Here is a 24150-nt window from a genome sequence, read left to right as displayed (position 1 = left end):
AATGGAGACAAAATAATGTGCAAAAATTATTGTGGAATTTCTTTGCTGAATGTTACATATAAAGTAACAAGTAGGATCCTAGAACGATATGCAGAGAAAAACTAGAAGACTATGAATGTGGTTTCCAAACAAATCTTAATACATAATTTGCCTGCATCCTCACTCACTCACTCACTCACGTCCGAAGCCGAATGCACAGTCGCCTTCTGTGCACGTCCGAAGCCAAATGCGCAGTCGCCTTCTGCGCAGCTGCCCGGAAAACCTTACGAGACCGACATCCAACCCCAACATCGCGGCAGGCGGCGGATTTACGACCTCAAAAATTCAAAGAGAAAGGCGACTTCGATTAAAGCTCTAGAGGCCTGAAAGGCGATTTTGACTACAGCTTGAGGTCTAATTATGCATTCTGATTCAATTACACATTCATTCAATACACCTACAGTATATCAGGTTTGTGGTGCTTATACTTATTACTATTCCATATTGTACTGGAACATTCATCATTCAATATTATACTATAGGCCTGGAAAATTCATCAATTAACAGTACAAGCCTGTACAGTAATGCGTAAAGTGAACTACAATCATTACAAAGCAACTTCTTCGTTACTTATCATTTGTTCTTCATATATTGCTGACACAAACTTTCATCTTACGTTGTCGAAACGGGCTCTTTGTCTAGTATATCAATAATAGACCACTTGTTACTGAGACACGTTGAAAAATGTGGTGAATATAATATAACTTACATCACCTGTTTCTTGACAATAAGCAGCCAATAAGAGTATACAGTAGTGAGGCATTATACAGAGTGTTATTGGAATTTCAAATCCAAAGGAAACTGATAAAGACTAATAAAGATGGCACTCACAATTACAAAACATAAAGTAAAAGTGCAAGGAAAACACCAAGTTAATAAGAAAACGTGGGATCAAAGAATGTAAGGCCATATATATTGGAACCCTACAAGTTCTGTCATAGGCAGATGACATAGAGCTTGCAGGTAGAACACAGGAATACTTCAGAGAAGGCTTCCTTGTACTTGAGGAGGACTCAAAGAACTCAACAAGGAGAAAACTAAATATATGATCAGATCTGGAAATTTAAGACCAGAAAATATAAGAAATGTTAAAATAGTAAATTATGAATTCCATTTAAGTACCTAAGCAGTGCAATTAAAGCTAGAATGAAAGCAGCAGATATGTAGTACTTTGTAATGCAATTAATACTAAAATCAAGTGTAGTCTCCAAAACTTTGAAAGTAAAACTTTACAAAGCTATTATTTGACTGGTAGCAGCATAATGGCCAGAAACCTGGTCCTTAACACAAGTGGATGTAAAAATGCTCCAGGAATTGGAACAAAAGGTGTTAAAGAAAATCTATAGAGCAATATATGATAATGGAGTTTGGAGAACAAGAATGAATGAGGAATTACCAAATACTTATGCAGAACCAGACATCATCTCTCTATATATAAAATCCAACGTCTATCTGTCTGCCTGTCTGTCTGCTTTTCACAAGAGAACTACTTCATGGACTTAGATCAGGTTTTTTTCTATAATTTGCTTGAACAGTCTGGTTGATTTTGAGTATTATGGTTCGGTTGTGGCGCTGATTTATTTGCACGAATCCAAGTGACAGGCTGCTGGCCGAGGGGAGGGGGAGCAGGGCAGGGCCATCCTCATTCATGAGCCAGTCTCCATTCGAGTTGCTGTACCTCTCATCACGTGTTGGAGCGTACCTTGCCTCAGCTTAGCTAACGATACCTGTTTGTTCAGCAGACATTATCATCTAGAGATTGTTAAAGAGTAACATTTGAGAGAGAGAGATCACAGCAGTGTTTTAGAGGGTACCTGTTCAATGGCAGAGATATCACAGCCAGGTGCTTTTCTCCCCCACGTGGGGGACGCTCTCCCATCAGAGCTGAACACGATCAGATACAGTTGCAATGTTTGACATTGGCGTGTACCTACCTTCCGCATGGCCAGAGATACCTTGCCAAATTTTTACATTTTTGGCAAAGAGATCCAGCTAAATTCTCGCCCCTGATAGCAAAACCAAGTTTTGTATAACAAGAGGCCCTTGGATACGAAAGCAATCAATATAAATTCTTCTCAATACAAATTATTATATTTTTGAATATTTTTTATTGATTTTTAAAGCTTGTCCTGTTTCACTACTACACGGGCGGAACCGCGGGGGACAGCTAGTAGCATACATAAATATCAACAGATCAGTCATGTAGAGAGAATGAAAGGAGACAGAAGTGTTAAGAGAATATACAAAGGAAAATTGGTGAGCAGATGAGGCCCTGGCAGACCAAGGAAACATTATATGTATAATGTTGTGGAAGATCAGGAAACAGGAATTCACTGTTGAAGAAGAAAGGCAAGAGGTAAAGAAGAATGGGTATACAGCCTGCATCCTGTGGGAGGACACCAGAGTAACTGGAGAAAACACATTCACATTCTGGAAGGACATGTAAACTACACACAGTCAGTGACCAAGCCAAGCTGTACATGTATAGCTGGAGCTGCGAGTGCTAACCGCTGCATCACTGTGCCACCCAAAGCAAACAAAAGTTACCAGATTTGGTGTATATGCAGTATTTCCATACCTCTGCTTAAGCATTTAATTATCAGTACAGTTTTTTGAAGTGGTTTTCAATAGATCATACAATAAATCACTAGTGGAAGTTAAATTTACAGCCATACTGCATCCAGGCAGACAAATAAAACAACAAATCACATTAACAAACCACAATGGCTATTGAAAAAAAAAACATTTTGATAATTTGGTATGGCTCGAATGTGAACTAAAAAACATTTCCAGCATGAAAATTCTGTACTGGACCTGTAACACTTTCAGAAGGGGCAAAGCCATTTTGGGAAGCTCTGCAAAGAATGCATGTGTGAATATGAGTGAGAGAGTTAAGAGAGAATGACAATCAAGCTCTTACATAGCAGATCTTATGAGACCTGTTCCTCTGAATGAATCCACTGGCCTTCATATATGGCTGCCTGCAATCTCTAGAATGATCCTGGCTTGGATCAGCTCAGTTCATAATGCTTTGGAAAGTGAGGGTAGATGGTTTTGCCGCTGACCCAAAGTAAGCAGTGTGAGGTGGAGCCAGCAGTATTAATGAGGGAGCAGGGGATATGGCAGGAAAAAAAATTATTAGAACCACATGGAATGATCCATGGAAAATTAGCCATGTGAGGGAGTATCATGGTGTTTCCTAGTATATTAGGCTACCAACACAAATATTAATAAAATCTCACCTGAAAAAGATTGGACATAGTGTAGATTTATCAGCATTATATTTTGTTATGTAATACAATCACCAAATGAAAGATCTTAACATCATATACTCAACACCAAAAGCAGAAGCGCAAGTGAACATTCATACATTTCCAATGTGATTCATGATCATGATGACAAATACTCCAAAACAGGAAGATGTTCAAGTTCGCGCACATATTAAACTTATCACAAAAAGTCAACCAATAGGTTTCTTAAAAGCTCTCTAGCCTTCATGCCCAAAGGCGGAACTGAAAAGTTGAGCTTTTACAATATGTTAAATTATTGAGGCTTGTTTACAGTGCTATCTGCTGGGAGATAAGAGGGCAGTGCCCCACTTATCCTAAATGCAGAGATGCCACTGGTCAAATACAGTATATGAATATTTTTAGTTTGAATGTTAAGAACAGTGGGCTAGCCACCTCCAAATAATGTTCCCTCCTGTGCCAGAATGATGTACACTTTTGTCTCATTCACATGTTCTTTCTACCAGTAGAATATTTTTGCCATGTCAATTCTTGCCATCAACTGGATTTAATGTTAAGAGGACTTTTGTAATCTGAAATAGAATGTTTGTGCCTTGTTTTATCATGAAGCAGCTCACCCCATTTTTTCACTTCCCTGACAGCAAACAGATAAAACTGTGATGCATCCCTGGAAGACCAACATAATTAACAACAGAAACAACAGGATAACAAAGAGAAATAATGGGATGCCACGGGGTATGGTTTACCATATTCCCTTGAATCTAACAAAGACTCAGACTGTAAAATGAAAGCACAACATGTAATAACAAAACACAAATCCTCTACACTACAAGCTGTGTCAGGTCTGATATGAACATGTGGCAGATATCCTTTCTATATGAGGAGGCTGTTGGCATTTTTCCTCTGATATCTGTTATCACTTCCCAGTTGATTTTTTAAAATCTCTTTTTCTTACCTCTAGAACTTGGCCACTCTTTGCTCTTGCTAATGAGCTGTGTTCCTCTTAGCTCAGCTTTCAATGACACAAGGGGCTGCTGGCCCACCTTCTAAGGTTTAATACAACAGTGTCGTGACATTTCTTTTTAACAGGCCCTAATTCACTGCATTCCTTATACTTGAAAATGTATTAAAAGGCTAGATCCTTAACTGTTTGGTAGTAAAGGTTCTGGCGCTGAGACCATCAAGTCAACAGCATGTACTGGTGGGCTCCTACATTTTTTCCTGTGACAAGGAGCCAAACACGAGAAGCCGACACAACACTATGTTTATGCTGCAATCTCCTTCTTAATTTCGCTAAAGAGACTTTGATATAGTTCTGGCAAGTGATGATTGTTTCATTTTCTGTTCAATATTCCCCTCTATATATAAGCAGTTTGTAAGATGATAACTGAAAAAATATTTGACCAAGAAAAGTTTTAAGATCTGCGGTGGGTTGGCACCCTGTCCGGGATTGGTTCCTGCCTTGTGCCCTGTGTTGGCTGGGATTGGCTCCAGCAGACCCCCGTGACCCTGTGTTCGGATTCAGCGGGCTGGAAAATGGATGGATGGATGGAAGTTTTAAGATTTCTTGAGTATGTGAACTAGCAAGAGTACTTGAAAAGAGGAATACCATTCTCCCATTACAAAAGTAACTTTCATTTTGTTGACTGATCCGGTTCCCCGTTGTCATTTTTCTAACACTGACTTGTATTCTTCATGTGTCATTGAATTTCTTATTTTTAAATGTCTTGCTTTCTGACGTCACATTCAGGAGTTTTCCACTATTTTGCTCATCTCTCTCCCTTTGTTTTTTTATTCCCCATAAAAGTAACACTCTTCTTTGAAAATTCCCCCCAATCTGTAGTATACCTTGCTTATATTATGGTATATCTTCTTACTTTACTGCTTAGTTTTCTGTGCCTTTTCACTCTTCGAATTCTCTCCGATTACCATTACTTTCACATTCCAGGTTGTAATTCTAACACACATCTTGTGAGGATTTTATAGAATGTTCATCTTGGATGCCTTGGTTTCTCCACTGTTAAGCATTACATCCACATTGCACTGAAATCTAATGTGGAAAAATGGGCACAAGGTGGAAACCAACTCCTGTAAACTATACCAAGCAAATTAGGTGTTGTTAGTTACCTTAAAATAATTATTTTTCCCTCAGTTCAAAACCAATAGAGTCTCAAAAATAGCAGGAACCCATCCGGTAATTATCAGGTTATTCTGTAAAATTAATATATTTAGACTTTATGTTTGAATTAAGTTGGTTTAAGAACTGGATGGGTACATGGATGTTTCATTGAAGGTCTGCTAAGAGTGTACCCAAGCCATTTACCATTTTTCTTAACATTGGAAATCTTTGACATCACATTTCCAAGAGTAGAGGGCAAAGTATATCATAAAGAAAATATCAGTTTATCCATTTATATTTTATAATACTGAAAGTAAACAAAACTATACCTCACATATGCTTAAGTGGTATACAGTATATTAATCAAAGTTGTTACAAAAATTGAGTATCGATCCAAAAGCACTGTTCAGTTTGGAGTTCTATTTACAATTTACTAGGTGGTAATAAAATATATAACAAATTAACTACTCTTGAAAAAATATATTTTATTATATTTTGTTTAAAATTAATAAATATATTCTGGAGCCATTCTGCTTTGGGTAACAAATAATTAGTTCACCTACAGCTCAAATTAAAAATATGACACAAAAAATGCAGTTTATACAGTCTATTGAACTACATTGTACATCAAGAATAGACATGCATGAGGAATGCTATATATTTATAATAAAAAAAAAAAAAAAATTACCCATTGTAGTATTTGATATTACACAGTATACATGAAAAAAAAATTACAATATTTTCCTTGGGTATTAACATTTCTATTAGGTGGGTGCGGGATTATAAGACAACATTTTTCTGGTATATACAATGTACTTCTGTCACAGTTAAAGCTTGTCCAGTAATATCAATACCAAGGTTTTGGATAACCGCATGGCTGCATATTGTCATTTCACATGTTCTTCATGCTGATTTCCAGGCATTAAAGTTGTCTTTCTTATGCAGTAGAATTAAAACCTCTTTCATTGCTCTATCAAAAAGAAACAAATAAAGTAATCTTCAATAAGGTAGACACTTTTCATAGTAAAGAAGTTCAAATAGTGGAGGCTTTGATTATGCAGTGCTTATTTTACAAGTTTCTTTAACAATAAACTAGATAACATAAGATTACAGTCTAGGAATTAGGCTGACAAATTCCATTGTCGTGTATCACATCTGCTGTCAACTTGCACCTTCCACCACAGTAAACGTCTAACATCTGACATCCAGAATTAAACCAATTACTTGTCCTTTAGACCCAATTCCTAAAAAAATATTGAAAAACTTACTTACAGCAGCTGCATAATTAATGTCACACATAGTTAATAAATAATGATTGAACAGAACTGTCCCTATTTCTTTCTAAGTAGCAATTACTGTATTAGAGCTCTTTAAAAAACATCAGATTCAGATTCAAATATTCTTAAGAATTATAGAAAAATGTCCAATTTAACTTTTTTTTTTTCAAAAACTTTTACAGGAAATTGTAAACATACAACTGTAATCTTTTCTTGAAAGAATATAGTGCGAGAAATAATAGTTTGGCCTTTATCCTGGTCACAACCAAAAAAAAAAAAAAAAAGAGATGCTTTAACTGTTTTTGTTGAAAATGAAGTTTTAGTCAATATCATTGTGATTTTAAAACTACTGACTATGCCTGCTATGCAGACCTTTTACTATTATCTTGTTTGGCTGACGTGACTTAAAATATTTGATACAGTATACAAATTGTTACATTTGTTTTGTTAGTTTTTTTTTTTTTTTTGCAGTGGGGTCAGGCAGGTGAAGTGTCTTACTCATGGTCACACCGTATCACTTGTAGGATATGAACAGACAACTTCAGAGTTGTCCTTTTAACCGATACGCCACACTGCCTGTTGAAGACTTGAAAATTTATTTGGCAAATCTTCTACCTTCTGTAAGCAGAATATGCTGCCATTAGCATAGTACATTTGGCAATAAAATATGACCTTTAGTTTTGAATGACATTCACCTAATTTATCATTTAAATGCAATATTACTTACAGTATGAAATAATATCATTAATAAACTGCTTTATTGTTTGTAAAATATTAAATGATAATTATTTGTGTTTAAATTCAGAAAAAAACATGTTCCCTTAGTGGGTGGTAATGCTGAGAATAGTAAGACAATGCTTAACTACATTAATTGAAAAGGCTTCCATTTTTATTGTAATCGATTTAGGTATTATTAGCCTTCTGTCATCATGTTTCTGTGCTTTCTAAAACCTCCTTTTTCCACCTTACAGACATTGTAAAATGGTTTACTAAACTGTAGGATCTTGTCTCAGTCAGGATTATTTTATGCTCAGGCTGTTTGTATCATTCACTTACTACTGTACAGTTCACTCACAACACAGTGGCAAGGACCATACATAGCATGACCTTATAACTCAAGTTCTTATGACTTACAATTAAATTAAGACCCTCCTATAGAATATATTGTCAATGGCATAGCCCATTAACCACCTTAAAGCACTTTTTATTAGTGCCATTATAATGCATGTATTACCATCTCAAGATGCAGCTTACAGATGAGAGCAGGTTCACACAGAGCACGTGGCAGAGGTGATAGAGTCTGTGGTGAACATTATCTAACATGACCAGTTTGGCGGTGGGTCAGTGATGACCTGGGGAGGCGTAACCTTGGAGGGTTGCACAGACCTCCCTGTGCTAGGTAATGGTACCCTGACCGCTGTTAGGTACCGAGATGAAATCCTCAGAGCCATTGTCAGACCTTATGCTGGTGCAGTGTGCACTTGGTTCCTCCTGGTGCAGGACAATGTCCGGCCTCATGTGGCCAGAGTGCATAGGCAGTTCCTGGATGACAAAGGCATTGATGTCATTGACTGTCCCATATGTTCTCCAAACCTGAATCCAACTGAGAACCTGAGAGACATTATGTATCAGTGCATCTGACACTGCCAAGTAGCACCACAGACTGTCCAGGAGTTCATTTATGCCCTGATCCAGGTCTGGGAGGAGATCCCTTACAACACCATCCACCATATCATCTCGAGATGCAGCTCTCCTTAACAGACTTTCCAGTGTCTTGGGCTCATATATGGTGGCCCTGAATCAGATCTGTCTTTTTATACACAAACACAATTTTTACCTGTATAACATGAACACATAATGCAGTGTTTTAAGAAAATAAGTATATGCAAATGTCTTCCTCTGTACAGAAGATAAAAAAATACTACAGCATTCACAAATCCAGCTGTTGATCACAGGGAGGTTTTGTGTGTAACTGCTGATAAAATTTTGTTACATTTTTATTTTTAATAGTAAAGGCTGTTAACATTTTCTGCAGGCCTATTTTGGTTGAACAGCATGGAGACATTGATAAAGAAAAGAAGCAGCTTTCCAAGAGACAAAGTGAAAAGGAGCACATTTCCACATCTTACTAGGTGCCATAGACAACCAATAATGAGCCTGTGCCTTGTCCCAATTTAGTCATAATGAGGAGACAAACTCCTTGGTCAAGAAAACATCAACAACCTGAATATTATTTAAAGTCAGGCTGTATTTACCAGATGCCTTGGATTACCAGATTACCACACTACAGGAAGCATTTAGGGAATGGTACAGCCCAATGCTCTATACAACCCAGCTAATCAGAAATCTCATAAATTATCATTTAACATGTATGTTCACCTATGTCTGCATATGTTTTCCAATCAAAATCCTAAAGATGTTTACATTAGGGTAACAGCACACTATAAAGTTGACACAGTACTGTAAATGTGATGTATGCGTGAGTGCGCCTTGTGATGGACTGACTCCCTGGCCAGAACTGTTTATTGTCCTGGGCTGTTGCTGTACAGGTAGGTTCTAGCCTCCCTTGGCAATTAATTGGAATAAGTGGGTTTGAGAATGTTAAGCTGTCCTTACATTATGTAAATTCCAACAAATAGAAAATAGGAAGGACTTCAATAATTCTATGCTGTTAATTTTTCTTATATCTGATACCTTGTTTTGTTGAAGGATTGTTCCCTTTTTTTAGCTTTGGTCCACATGGAAGCACTGATACAGGATTCAATCAGGGAAAATAATCAAGTTTTGTAAATGCTGTAAATAAAAAAGGAAAAATTTACATGTTGGAACTTTTACCTTCTTAAGGAATCGTGGCTGGTGTTGGAAGCAACTAAATTACATAACCAACTTGCAAAAATACACAGCAGTGCTCTATATTTTATGTTGTCTTACAATATCTGACCTTACCCAGTTTTAAAACCAAAATATTATGCTGAAAATGGCACCAACATATACTGCTCCAAAAATTCAGGGAACACTCAATCATCACAGTCTAATACCAAGTCAGTTCATCCTCAGGGTTATCACTCTGTCCAGTTAGGAAGCATAAGCGATTGTGAGTCAACTTCACCTGCTTTGGGGAAGACAACCCCTAAAAAGGGAATGGTTTTACAGGTGGTGGCCACAGATAATTGTTCTATCCTTATCCTTCCTGACTGATTCTTCTGTAGTTTTGCATTTTGCTAGTATCCTTGTCACTACTGGTAGCATTAAGCAGTACCTGCAGCCAGTTCTGGTTGCACAGGTAGTCCAGCTCCTCCAGAATGGCACATCCATATGTGCCATTCCAGGAAGGTCTCAAGAGCATGGAGGAGATATCAGGAGATAGGCTCTTATACAAATGAGCCATATAAGGGCATCAACCCAGCAGCAGCACCACTATCTGCTCCTTTGTGGGAGGAGAAACAGAAGGAGCACTGCCAGAGCCCTACAAAATGACCTACATCTAGCTGCTGTGGTGCATTTTCTGACAGAACTGTCAGAAACAGACTCCATGAGGGCCCAACATCCTTGTACTTACAGCCCATCACCATGCAGCTCAACTAGCATTTGCCAGAGAATACACAATTGCCAGCTTTGCCATCAGCGCCCCTTCTCTTCACAGATGAAAGCAGGTTCACACTGCACCACGTGACAGAGGTGAGTCTGGAGATGCTGTGGTAAACGTTATGCAGCCTGCAACGTGATCTAGTTATGACTGGTTTTGTGGAGGGTCTGTGATGATCTGAAGAGGCGTATCCTTGGAGGGTTTCACAGACCCCCACATGCTAGGCAGTGGTGCAGTAGGCCCTTGGTTCCTCCCAGTACAGGACAATGCCCAGTCTCATGTGGCCAGAGTGCATCAGCAGTTCCTGGATGACGAAGGCCCATGACTGGTCCACACGTTCTCCAGACCTGAATCCAATTGAGAACCTCTGGGACATTACGTATCAGAACATCTGACAATGCCAAGTTCCACCAAAGACTGTCCAGGAGCTCATTTATGCCCTGATCCAGGTCTGGGAGGAGATCCCCCAAGACACCTTCCACCATCTCACCAGAAGCATGCCCAGACGTTATTGGGAGTGCATACAGGCACATGGGCGCCATAACACTACTGAGTCACATTCACACAAGTTGGATCAGCCTGTGATTTCAATTTTTGACTTTGATTTTCAGTGTGATGCCTAATCGGGTTGGTGATTTTGGTTTCCATTGATTGTTTTTACATAATTTCTTTCTCAACCAATTACACAGTATTATTTAGAAAACACTTAAACATTTTGTTAATCGAGATCCGATATGTGATTAAAGTATTCCCCTAATTTTTTGAGCAATGTAGATTATGAATAGTTAAAAATTAATAAAAGAAGCATACCATGACTGAGCTCCTTTGAAAGTCGTTTCATTCTCTGTCTCATCTGGAAAAAAGAATGTACTATATATGTAAAATAAGGTTACATAGCAAGTTTAAAGCAACGTAATCCAATTCAAGGTTGTGGAGCCTATCCCAATGACATCAGGTGCAAGGTACAAAACAACAGTCCGTCACGGGGCCAACTTCTGCTCACACTCACACTTAAATACTGTCAGGCGGTCAAATTTGTATCTTAGAGGAAAGCCAGAGTCATCTGAAGTCCATCATATTGCATAATGTCAGCTTATGGACAGCAGAATTTGAATGCTGCATTCACATCACTAACCGCAGGGCCACAATGCTGTCCATATAAGACATGAAAGCATTAATGTGAACTGTACAACAAAAGGTCAATTTTTTTTAACTTATACATGTTATCTTACAGCTTGAAAAGAACTGGCTTATTATATTAGAAATGTTTTTTAAAGTCTGTTTTTCATCTTCAGTTTACCACTCTGTATATGAGTGTGGACTAAGGTAAGATCCTCTCTGCTAGATTTCAAATGATTTAGTGTGCCTGTGACCAGCTTAGCAAGTTACTTCAATTTACTTTAATGTCTGAAGGTGTACTTGTTTATTGTGTTCCTCACTTCATCCATACAACTCCTCCGACTGTTAATGCACAACATCAAAAAATTACAATAAATGAAAGTGGTAAACAAACACATTTTGTTTTTTCATTAATGTATGTATTCAATGTTGAAGACACCAACCTGTTTATTATAGCTCTCTATATAGTTGTTAAAAGATAAGACACCATTAGCTGGGAGTTCAGGTCTTCTTTCAAAATTTTGCATCCATTTTTGATGAGCTTGTGTACCACCAAATTTACTAGTGATACACGAATATGAGCTTGAGCCAATACCTCCTGAAGTTGCACATTCATCATTGTTTGCAAGCCCCTGCTTAATCAGTTGTATTTTACAGGCTTCAGACAACTTTGTATCATATCTACAAAGAAAGGGAAATTTTAAAATCTTTCTTTCACCCGATATATTATAGAAAGTTGTGGATGTAGAATATTGTCAAAGAAGAACTACAACAGAATTGACTTTAGTAGCAGAGTGTGAATGTTATGCCATTTTGTAACCGGGTTAATTGTAACTAATTTAAACACCCTGACTTTCCTTAAAATTTGTCAGCAGAGCCGGCCCTAGACAATTTCGGGCCCGAAGCAAACTGATACCGAGTGGGGCCCGACCCCTGCAGCTAGGGCGTCCGGGGCAGAGCTCCGTCCGCCAAGCGATTTCCTGCATTCTGAACTGCAGAAATGCGTTTTCCCGGCATCTACAACCATCACTTTTTGACGATTTCCGTTTTGACACTGACTGGCTTTTTCTTTATGTTTTTGAGCACCTGATTTATATTTCTTTGGCGGTGGAACTGAAGACATTTGGAATACAATAATTTCAAACTGTGGAAATTCGGCAAGGCCTAACTACTATCTACAAGACGTTCTTTCTAACAAAATGGAAATATATTGATATGAAGGAAAGTGATGGCTTTACGAAGAGAAGGGCCCCTTTTATGCTCTGTCGAGAATGCAGTGCGGCGGAGCGGCCCTGACTGAAGCATAAGTGGCTGCCTACTGAGGACAGAGGCACAGATGAGCCGTGGAGGCGACAACAGGTACGCAGGCCTGAGTGAAGCGTAATGAAGATTGGAGTGCCGAGTGGAGATGTCCACGTGGAGTAATTAAGTGATGGAATATGTTGCCGTGAATTATATATATAAAAAAAATGGTAATAGAGGTTGGAGTGAAGGAATCTGTTGCTCCATTGGGCCCTCCGCAGCAGCGTCGCATCACAGGAAAAAAAAAAACCTTGGGCACAGTGGGCCCCCTCCAGCTGTGGGCGCTTCGTTCGCTTCGCCCTAAGGCCGGCTCTGACTTGTGGGATCAAAAGGGAATGCCCTTGAGCCATCAATGAACCCATAATAACACACAGGAGGCAAAAAGTATATACAAATTCACACAAAAATAAATATGGAAGAATGACAAACGAACAGTGGTGGTTAAAATATACAAAAATGAAAAGAATAAAACAAAAAAAAACCCATTGCCTCATTGGGCCTTCCTATATAAGTCACATACCTATCTGTCAGGTAGAATGGCACAAAATAGTTCTTTAGTTTTTCCTCCCTTGTTGCTTTCCATGTTCTTCACTCCTTATGTCTATGTGGCTCCGATCAGTAGAGTACTTACCAACCTGCATTCTGCATCTCTGAATTTAAGGGCTTCTGACTTGTCGGTTATCTTCAAACCCCTTTCATGGGTCACTTCTGTCCACATCCTGGAATTTCCTCGGTTGCCAAATGCAGCCTTGCATTTGCAAGAGGGACACCAGGATGGAGTTCCACTTGGAGGCTCCAGGTGTCCTTACAAGTTTGAGCCTTTGATTAACTATTTCACCAGTTCCCCAAGGTGGTCTCTCTGTTGGCTGCTGTATTTTAGGGAAGTACAGTCCCAAATATTCATTTCTGAAACCATTTGTCCTTTAGCAGCCACAAGCTGCTGCTGTGTGTGGCATTTACACTCTCTCCATTACTCTGTTTTTCTCTCTTACACAAACTGATGCCTCTGCTTTTTGGTCATACAAGATCTACAGAACACTAAAAAGGCATACCACACTCTGGCAGTGCCCAGTCCTTCCACTGGCATGACAGTATGTGTTGTCAGTGCACATGCATGCTTTTTTCTTTCTATTAGGGCCTTTACATGATCCTGTCCTCATCCTGTGCCAACACTTCCTGCCTCAACCCCCCTGTCCTGAAAACAGCCCCTGCTAAAATTGTGTATTTAAATTGAATGATGGCCAGATCTATCTTAACAAGGGTCCTAGAATACATTTGCTATCTAAACTACCCATAGGAAGGCCACAGAGGTGGACGGGGTGTAGGAGATGGGTATACCCTCATTTAAAGGGTAAAAAAGACACAAGGGTGTTGGTGACTGCAGAATTTTAACTGCTCTTTCACATTTTGTGATCACTAGGGACATAGTTGTTAGAAATGTCATATTGTATGAATTACAATATTTTGGTAATAGAAAATATGAATATCATTAGAAATGTTACCCGTTCAGCTTGTCCTCCAAAAGTTTAGAACGTTCCACTTCTTCACTATAAAGATCTTTATATTTCTTCAGCTCCATCTGGTATGGAACACAATAATTATTTTGACAGAAACTTCCCACAGGATTTACATTTTTCACAAACCATTTTGATTCAGAATGTATAGTAGGCTAGAGCAGGAGTAAGTTTAGCTCTGTTATCAGAGAAGACACACTGCAGCTTACATGATAGAATAATTAAAGTAAAATTTAAAAATTTAGAGTGTAATTTAATTAATTTAAATGTTGCGTACACAATATTCAGGTACTGTTAGGGACCTAGTTGACTGTTTGGAAAGCTCTTTTTTATTTTTGTTTATTTGCTTCAAAGAAACAGATGTCACATTTTAATTATTAACAATTTTTGTAACCATGATTCATATCTAAAAGCTGCAGTGATAACGCAATGCTAAAATCCATGCACTCGTGACTAATTAAAACTAAAATACAATATCATCATTTATGAACAGATAAATTCAGACATAATAACACGCTTCTTTTGTAGCATCCTTGTTCTAAAGGCAATTATTTTTTTATTTCAGAAATTATGCATTATATGAAATGAAGTTATGTATGTTGTTAATTTATGAACCAGATGTTGTTGACGTTTAGTCAGATATGCAATTAAGAATTTTGCTGTACTCTGTACTGCGGTGGGTTGGCGTCCTTCCCGGGATTGGTTCCTGCCTTGCGCCCTGTGTTGGCTGGGATTGGCTCCAGCAGACACCCATGACCCTGTGTTTGGATTCAGCGGCTTGAAAAATGGATGGATGGATGTACTCTGTAAACATAACAATGCTACTTCTACAACTACTAAATAAATGAGATGTTTTTATTAGTATTTTACCATATCATGTAGTTGTGGTAGCTGATTTAGTTTTCATAAGGGGGGATCCCAACTCAAATAATGTTAAGACGGCATATTCTCTACTATCATTACTTGTTTGTTGTGGAGTGTTTATGTGATCTGCGGTGGGCTGGTGCCCTGCCCGGGGTTTGTTCCTGCATGCGCCCTGTGTTGGCTGGGATTGGCTCCAGCAGACCCCCGTGACCCTGTGTTAGAATATAGCGGGTTGGATAATGGATAGATGGATAGCTGATGGATGGTTAAACTCGATGTTGAGGTGATAACCTTAATTTGTTGGCTGCACCAGAAGGCTCATGATGGATAGCAGATAATTGTGCGCTACCAATACATTATAGTAACTCAGAAAAATGTTACCATTATAATGTGAACATAATGCAGACTTGGAAGTTGTTTTAGTGTAACAATCATTTCATGAAAACACACCTGAAAAAGGAAAAATACAATGGGGCAATTGATCAGAATTTCTACATTTGGAAACATACTGATAAATGAGTCTATGGCATGCTCACAAGGACTACTAGTTATTAATTAATTTCAGAAGTTAACATGTATTAACAAATGATTAGAATGTGTGCGATTTTAAACTAATACATGTTAAAATCTGTGGATGACTTGATCATTATAACTTTATTTACAGGAACAAGAGGATAGTCATGAATCTTTTGTTGATTGATTTTCTGAAATGACACAACCATTCTTTCTTACAACTAAATATCTCTATAAAAAGGATATGGCTTTTGATTTTAGAAGTTTAATTCTGTCCCTCTTCTCTCACCAATAATAAAAGGTCAACTGACAATAGTGGCATATAAGAAATATTTTGAGACAATCATTTAGAACAGGCTGACCTTTGATCCGAATTTAAAAAATTAATAAGAATGGGCAGAAAAGGCTATTCTTTCTGAAGAAATTATACTCATTTAAAATAGAAAAATTATGGGCATACTAAAGGTTTTTTTTAAAATCTACATGTTCTCCCCATGTCACGGTGGGTTTCCTCTGGGTGCTCTGGATTCCTCCCACAGTCCAACGACATGCAGGATTGGTGAACTAGAGATCCTAAATTAGCCCTAGCGTGTGGTTGGGTTTGGTGTGTGTGTGTGTGTGTGCGTGTGTGTGTGTGTGTGTGCTCGCCCTGCGATGGACTCGAATCCCGTCCAGGGTTTGTTCCTGCCTTGTGTCCTAAGCTAGCTGGGATTGGCTCCAGCACCCCCTGCGATCCTGTTCAGGACTAAGCGGGTTGGAAAATAACTGACCATTGAAACATTTACTTTTATATGTTGATTTGAGAATCCTAACAACAAAAATTGTCCAAAAAACATTGTTAAAAGCTGCAGTAATAAAACTGGTCTGCAGCAGCACCTCTCTCAGTGACCTTACTCAAAAACAGATCACATAGAAATGGCACATCATAAGGAAGATAGTCAACGGACCGTGGAGATAAAAGTGAAACACAATGTCAACGGTAAGAGGGATCAAAGGCAGAAATATCAGAAAGGACAAAAGAAATACCAAAACCCAAAATAAATTTAAAAATTAAAGTCAAAAACATGAGTTAATTGTGTTAGTAACTCAGTTTCTTCACCATTCTTTTTATTAAACACACTGATATTTTTTAGGTTGAGTCCAGTGAGAAGTCAAGCAAAATGACACCTTTTATTGGCTAACTAAAAAGATTACAATATGCAAGCTTTTGGGGCAACTCAGGCCCCTTCTTCAGGTAAGATGTGCCATTTTGCATGAGTTCTCACTACATTCATAATGGCTAACACGGTACAACACCCTAGTACTGTAGATCGAATCTAGAAACTGGGACTAGCAGTACAACAACATATCACATTCACATTATCTACATGTGGTAACAGGCATCATCACTACAAAGAAAATATTTTAATTCCATCTGCAAAATTTCAGCTAATACATGAAGACCAGGGAAAATATTTGTTTTGCTAACAGACTGGGCTACGACTCGATAATAGAATTAATATTTTATAACCCCACACATTTAGTCAGGCAAATTTTACAGTATGTGACTGTTCATACAACAAGAACAGCTGTGAGCATCTCTGGCAGTTTCAGTGGCGTATAATGCAAAATCATAAAATACTTGTACCTGGCATACACAAGGATGAGATACAAAATGTATCAATGCTGGTAAGTCTAAAACTTGGAGAGTAAAACAGGGATGCATTTACATGGCTGAATCATTTTCTTCTGTGGTATGTCGCCAAGAGCAAAACCACAATCTATTTTCTGAACAATGGTCTTAAGCGAGAATTCACACTGGCAGTGACAATGTCAAGAATATGACAGAAACTACAAAAAAATTGTATTCTTAACATTGATGATTTGCATATATTCAAAGAGAATCATGAGCATATATGAAAATAAGCATTATAACATAGTGCACTGCGGTGGGCTGGCGCCCTGCCCAGGATTTGTTCCTGCCTGTGTTGGCTGAGATTGGCTCCAGCAGACCCCCGTGACCCTGTGTTAGAATTTAGCGGGTTGGATAATGACTGACTGACTGACTGACATACTGCACGTTAGTATAGCAAGGGTTAAATCACAAAAAGACCTGTGTCTGTATATTTTTATTTTTCTTAGGAAGCTGAAAACCACCAATATTTCATGAGTGAAGGTCAGGAATGTAGAGAGAGGATGACAGGCAGAACCCCAGCTTCTATCCAGGTTATGAACATGAGCTGAGAACTAGAGATAATGGTAGCAGGAACTGGACGGGTTCAGGTTGGGGAGAAGGTCTGCCGGATGGCCGTGATGGATAAGATAGAGTGCTATGCTCATTAAGGTTGGGAAATATTGGTGGAACTAATTAGAGGTAGGACCCAGACAACGGGACGTTGGAGTCAGATAGTGAGTGAGGAAAACTTTTGATAAGGACTGTAATAAATGAAAAGGAGCCGAGTTACTAATCGCTCAATTCATCTGAACTGAGACCGTGTGTACATCACGCAATAAAGCTTGATTCTGCCTGCACATCCTGAGGTCTCCGAGTGCCTTCTTTGAGCGGCGTATTTCTACCACAACAAAACCAATCCTGGATGGGACACTGTGCAGTTGGAGTGCAATCATCCATACATACATACTTTATACATACATACATCAATATTATACTGCGTCGCTTTTAAGTCACCAACCGGACAACGTGAACATGTCTAGGATGTGGCAGGAAAATGGAATCCACAGGAAAAACTCCCAATAATTCTGAGAATATGAAAATTCTACATTGACATTAACTGTGGAAGTGAGGAATTAAATTCAGATTACTGACCCTACAAGGCAGTACTTTAGCTAATGTAATGCCATGCCTCCCAGAAGCAAAGTACAATAAACATCAGCAAAACTATGACCACATTAATTGGTACTTCTTCTCAAGCCTTAATTTAGATATGATCATTTTAGTTTTTCTAGTGGGTAATTTGTGATCCATTCTGAACAAAAATGGTATTGTATCAAAGCAAAAATCATTGCTAAAATACTGCAGCTAAGGTGATGATGTAGTCTGAAGTCTTGTCAAGCTGAAGAATAGTGCAGTGCTTGCTGGGGAAGTTGGAACACAAAGCAGGAGTGTAGAATTTGTTTTTTTTAATAATTTTAACTTTGAATGTTACACAACTAATCTTAAGCTTTTGATAATGATGCCTGAAACATTTCCTGTGCTGAGATGAAAATGTCAACATGCTCGGATAATGAAGATGGGAATCAGTATGCCAGGTATACTGCGTGTTTGCTTATTTTTGGGGAAGAAGGGAGAGGAACTGATTTTGTTTCAAAAAAGAAGACACTTTCAGAGGAGCCCACACCTCCCACAGGCAGTTTTAAAAAACTCTCTCTGTCTCTCTTTTGCTTATGGTTTTTCTGTTTCTGCAACTAATGGAATGGAATGGTCATCAGCATCTTGCTACTTCTACTTGGGCTGAATGAAGACTTTAAACACCCGGTTTGTGTGATTCTTTGTATCGCTATAGGTTTGCTGTTTGATACAAAAAAATTGTTAAATAATTGTTATACTAGCGTCCACGAAAAGTTTATTTTGTCCTTGTTTGTCTGTGGTCTCTTAAGGACACAAGAAGATGCTTTTGTGAAGTCCTCTTTTGGTAGTAAACTGGACTGAAGTAAAAGCCTGCTTATAGAGACCCGTGGAGTTAAATAAATGGGGTATCACAAGGAGAGTGATACAGGTAAGAGGTTACAGGTAACAGGTACTGTACATAGCTGGTTTTAAAATTTCTTTCTGTTCCCTATTGGGAAAAGAACTTAAGAGGTTAGCTGGTAGCTTTCGCCTTAAGTAACCTGATAACACGATAAAACAATGATTAATAAAAAAATAAAAAACTGTCTGGTTATCAATTCTATGGTCTATATTAAAATACAATTTTAAAAAGTGGTGTCAAGAGTCTATGGTAAAAGATATATAGCACAATATAAACTTTTCAGCTACTCTAAAATATTATGGTTATACTCAGCTACTGTGTATTTTGTATACAATGTAGTATTACTATATTTAGTTTAAATTTAACAATCTGAAAAGTGCAACAGCTATGATAAAGAAATGTTCACTATTAGGTTTAAGGGAGAAGCAGTCAACATACAGATTTTATCAGCTGTAGTTCCTTTTCAAGTTCCTCCATTTTCATTCTGTTCTCCTCAGCCTCCTGCTTCAATCTATAATTTTCTCTTTCTAGCCTACAATCAGATGAAATTGGTTGAAAATCATTTAGTTGCAATGAAAATCTACTGTGTGCCTTACTGAATAAACTTTAAGCGAATGAAGAAATTGAATTCAGTAAAATTACCCTCTTTAAGATAATTGCTTATCAGATTACTTTGGTCCCAGGCAATTTTCTTTGTACAATAATATTCTCAGATAATTAAAAGTACATACCTGCCCATTAATTCTTTTTGACAAAACTGTGTTGTGCGTTCTGTCACCTCTGCCAAAACCTCATCTATTTTTTGAGAACAGGTGATGACATCTTTATTTTTGTTGGCCAATGTATTTTCAAGTTCATCAATTCGCTTTAATGACATAAAGTGCTGATCCTGTAATTCCTGAAACTGTATTACAAAATACTGTAAATAAAGGCATATCCTCATAAATTGTCATAGAAATGCCGTCTTTGGCTGGAATTGTGTATGAATATATTCTTTCTGTCTTAGGCTTTTGGCTAGCATGACTATTATCACTACAATTGTCACAATGTTTAGGATACAGGTCTTGAAATTGCTGTTTAAGTTGATTTCTTTTAAAGATTTTTTCCAATTTTCTAACAAAAAATATCCATCCATTCTTTAATTCCATTTAATCTACTTTTAGAGTTATAAAAGGATAGAGCCTAGTTTAAATTTTGGTCACAACCCAAAGACAAGGAACCAACCCAAGACAAGGTGTATCTGAATATTACTTAATAAATTATGTGAAACTTGTATGTGCCTATTCATATTATTAAACCATTTATTTGGAGACAGTGGAAGTCTGTAGTCATTATTTGCATTTAAAAACAAGCCCGGGGTTCACACTGCAATTTATAACAGTCCACTCCCTGTTTTACACTTATTATATTTAATTTTTTGATACAAGGGGAAATTGTCTTTTCTCATTTACTCTCACTTATTGTTAAAAAGGGATAATTTAGCCCTATAAAATTATCTAGTAGCATATTTTTAATCTGTGAGAGGAAGACAAACCATGTCTCATGAATGCTCAAACACAGGGGTTGCCAAGTCGAGTCCTGGAGGACCATCGTGGCTGCAGGTTTTCATTCTAACCCTTTTTTTTAATGAGTGCCCTGTCTGTGCTGCTAATTAACTTCTTGTGAATTCACTTAAATTTAATTTCTTTTTTAAGATTGCTTCATCGTTCCTCTGAATTGTTTCATTTCTTTCCTTAAATGGCACCCAAACAGAAATGAAATGTGAAGTGAGTGAGCCAACAGAAATCAGGGTCTCAATCTCCAACCAATTTCACTCCAACCTGCTGCTTAATAAGGTACCGATTCTTGTTGTTAATTAAACCCGTTCTTTAATTTAATTTCATGGCTTGTTGCTGCTCTCGTGGTGCATTAGCAAACATTTCCGAAATTGTTGATTTTCTCTTCCTAAGAGCTCTGTTAAAATGTTTTGGGGACCTGAGCAGATCGACATTCCTGAGACCTTCATCATTCTCTATTTGCAGATATTGTATTATGGACACCAGTTGTTTTGGCTCATTTTGTATCTCATTATTGTTTGGCTGCTAATTAAGGAAAAAGAAACAATTAAGGGGTCTGAGTCTTCAAGAGCAAGTCAATTACAATTAATTCAAAAGAAGTTAATTAGCAGCAAAAACAAGTCACTAGTTAAGAAAAGGGATAGAATGAAAACCTGCAGCCACAGTGGTCCTCCATGACTGGAGTTGGCGACCCCTGCTCTAAAAGAGTTTGCATATTTCCACTACTATATTGCGTATATGCAGTAATTGCAAGTTTTCCACATGGTTAACAAATCCTACCACTCAGCAACAATTTTGAAGAAAAGACAAAGTCTGAAAACAGTTCTTGAAAGACATTAATATAAAATGAACAAAAAAAAATGCACAAGTACAATATTTATCCAATTACAAGTTAGAAATGGCTTTAAAATGATTCATATCCCTGAGTGTTCTAGGATAAGTTTATGCCAGCTTTGGACATTAGGACATTGCATGTTTTTTTACTTGCACTTCAGTGGCAGACATTTAAATGGCAAAACAAAGGGAAAGTCAGAAAGTGTCAGAAGCCAAACACAATATGACAGATTAGCAACAAACAACAGGGTACAATAAAACTCAGCATCAAAAAACGAAGCATTGGTCATCCTTCTTATTTAATTTGTTTCAAAGTTATGCAAGGTTCAGAGAAAACAGGAAAAAAACAAAAATGTAAATGTTAAAACCCTGAAATTTTCCTTTTTTGATATAATTTTTGAACATGTTAAAATATTTTATAACATTTCTGTTTTTCAGAACATTTATTGTTTATAGTCATTTGTCACCATTTTAAAGACATAATTTGGCTGATATTGAGTTTCAAGATTACAGAGACTACACCATTTTCGTGGTGCTGTTACACATTACAAGATGCAGCCCTATTTAAGAGCAAGGGTCTGTATTAAATAGGAAGAAGAAGAACAGCACATTTTTATTTTCTCGTATACACAGTATAGAAAAAGTATAGGAATCGTGAAAAAATTCGACCTTGAGATTTTGATGAATCTTGACGTTTTAGACCTTCCTGAGCCTGAAAATGCCATTTTTGAAATTATATCTGTCTGTGTGTCTGCGTATAAACACGATAACTCGAAAACGGTTTGACCTACCGTAGGTCAATGAGATTTTGTACACCTGCTTTATATCAAAAATAAGGAATCTATCAACTAATGGGCCACTTCTGGGTACTTTAACTGAATACTTTTGTGACTTTTTAGGTAAACTATGGTTATAATTACAGATAGAGGATTCAAATTTTGTATAGATATTTATAATGATAAAAATACAACAGATATAAAATTTGAGAAAAATTACTCAACTGGAAGTAGTATTTTATTTAAACAACCATCCAAATTTTTTTATTATGGAAATATAAATATGTACATGATGTTAAAAGCTGCATTCAATACAACGCATATTCTTTCAAGGACTATTATTAATTTTATTTTAATTTATATATCATCAGTTTAAAATGAACACGTAAACATTGAATATGCCAAGTAAATATAAAGATGTAATGGGAACAATAAGCAATTGTGTTCCTGGTAATACATTTAATTTTATGATTTTTTTTTTAATTTCCGCCATCATTTTCATAATTAAATGTAGCTAAACGCAGTTTTACCTATAGCAATTTATTAAAATAAATATTATATAATACTAACACTTTTTCTATGTTTTTCTGTAACTGTAACTCTTTTTACTTTGCTCATAATCTAGGTAATGCATAAGTAATCATCGATCTCCCTAAGTGCAAAAATATCATTTTAATATAAACTTTGATTATAAATAGACATAAATTATATTATATTATATATTATTATAAGTTAGTTATGATGAGAAACAAAGACATATGATATTTGAGAAATATTGTGCAACCGGAAGTGGTTCTGATGACCCTGTCCTCTATCTCAGTACAGTAATCCCTCCTCCATCGCGGGGGTTGCGTTCCAGAGCCACCCGCGAAATAAGAAAATCCACGAAGTAGAAACCATATGTTTATATGGTTATTTCTATATTGTCATGCTTAGGTCACAGATTTGCGCAGAAACACATGATGTTGTAGAGAGACAGGAACGTTATTCAAACACTGCAAACAAACATTTGTCTCTTTTTCAAAAGTTTAAACTGTGCTCAATGACAAGACAGAGATGACAGTTCAGTCTCACAATTAAAAGAATGCAAACATATCTTCCTCTTCAAAGGAGCAAAAAAATCAATAGGGCTGTTTGGCTTGTAAGTATACGAAGCACCGCGGCACAAAGCTGTTGAAGGCGGCAGCTCACACCCCCTCCGTCAGGAGCAGAGAGAGAGTGAGAGTGAGAGAGAGAGAGCCAGATAAAAAAATCAATACGTGCCCTTTGAGCTTTTAAGTATGCGAAGCACCGTGCAGCATAGTTAAAAGCTGCACACAGAAGGTAGCAACGTGAAGATAATCTTTCAGCATTTTCAGACGAGCGTCCGTATCGTCTAGGTGTGCGAACAGCCCCCCTGCTCACACCCCCTACGTCAGGATCACAGATAGCGCAAGAGAGAGAGAAAGAAAAGTAAGCTGGGTAGCTTCTCAGCCATCTGCCAATAGCGTCCCTTGTATGAAATCAACTGGGCAAACCAACTGAGGAAGCATGTACCAGAAATTAAAAGACCCATTGTCCTCAGAAACCCGCGAAGCAGCGAAAAATCCGCGATATATATTTAAATATGCTTACATATAAAATCCGCGATGGAGTGAAGCCGCGAAAGGCGAAGCGCGATATAGCGAGGGATTACTGTATACGACAAAGTTGAAAGCACACTCCCAATTTCTTT

General features: G+C 37.5%; 1 protein-coding gene and 1 long non-coding RNA gene across 2 annotated transcripts in view; both read right to left on the bottom strand.

The window, feature by feature from the left end:
- Positions 1–9181: 9181 nt before the first annotated feature.
- Positions 9182–12251, bottom strand: LOC127528461 (uncharacterized). Its single transcript, XR_007935357.1, has 3 exons — positions 11832–12251; positions 11080–11122; positions 9182–9476 (listed from the first exon to the last, which is right to left on the bottom strand). It is a non-coding gene; the product is annotated as an uncharacterized LOC127528461 (long non-coding RNA).
- Positions 12252–14188: 1937 nt separating this feature from the next.
- Positions 14189–24150, bottom strand: part of LOC114653127 (POTE ankyrin domain family member D-like) — a 72481-nt gene continuing 62519 nt past the window's right edge. The window contains exons 16-18 of the mRNA XM_028803293.2: positions 20002–20189; positions 19709–19802; positions 14189–14269 (exon numbers count right to left, since the gene is read on the bottom strand). Coding sequence (XP_028659126.2) covers positions 14189–14269; positions 19709–19802; positions 20002–20189 — 363 coding nt within the window. The remainder of the gene's footprint in view (positions 14270–19708; positions 19803–20001; positions 20190–24150) is intronic.

Source organism: Erpetoichthys calabaricus, chromosome 6 (assembly GCF_900747795.2).
Source record: "Erpetoichthys calabaricus chromosome 6, fErpCal1.3, whole genome shotgun sequence".
Taxonomy (NCBI): domain Eukaryota; kingdom Metazoa; phylum Chordata; class Cladistia; order Polypteriformes; family Polypteridae; genus Erpetoichthys; species Erpetoichthys calabaricus.
Note: the sequence above shows the minus strand (reverse complement) of the source record. Positions and strands in the feature narration are given on the sequence as shown.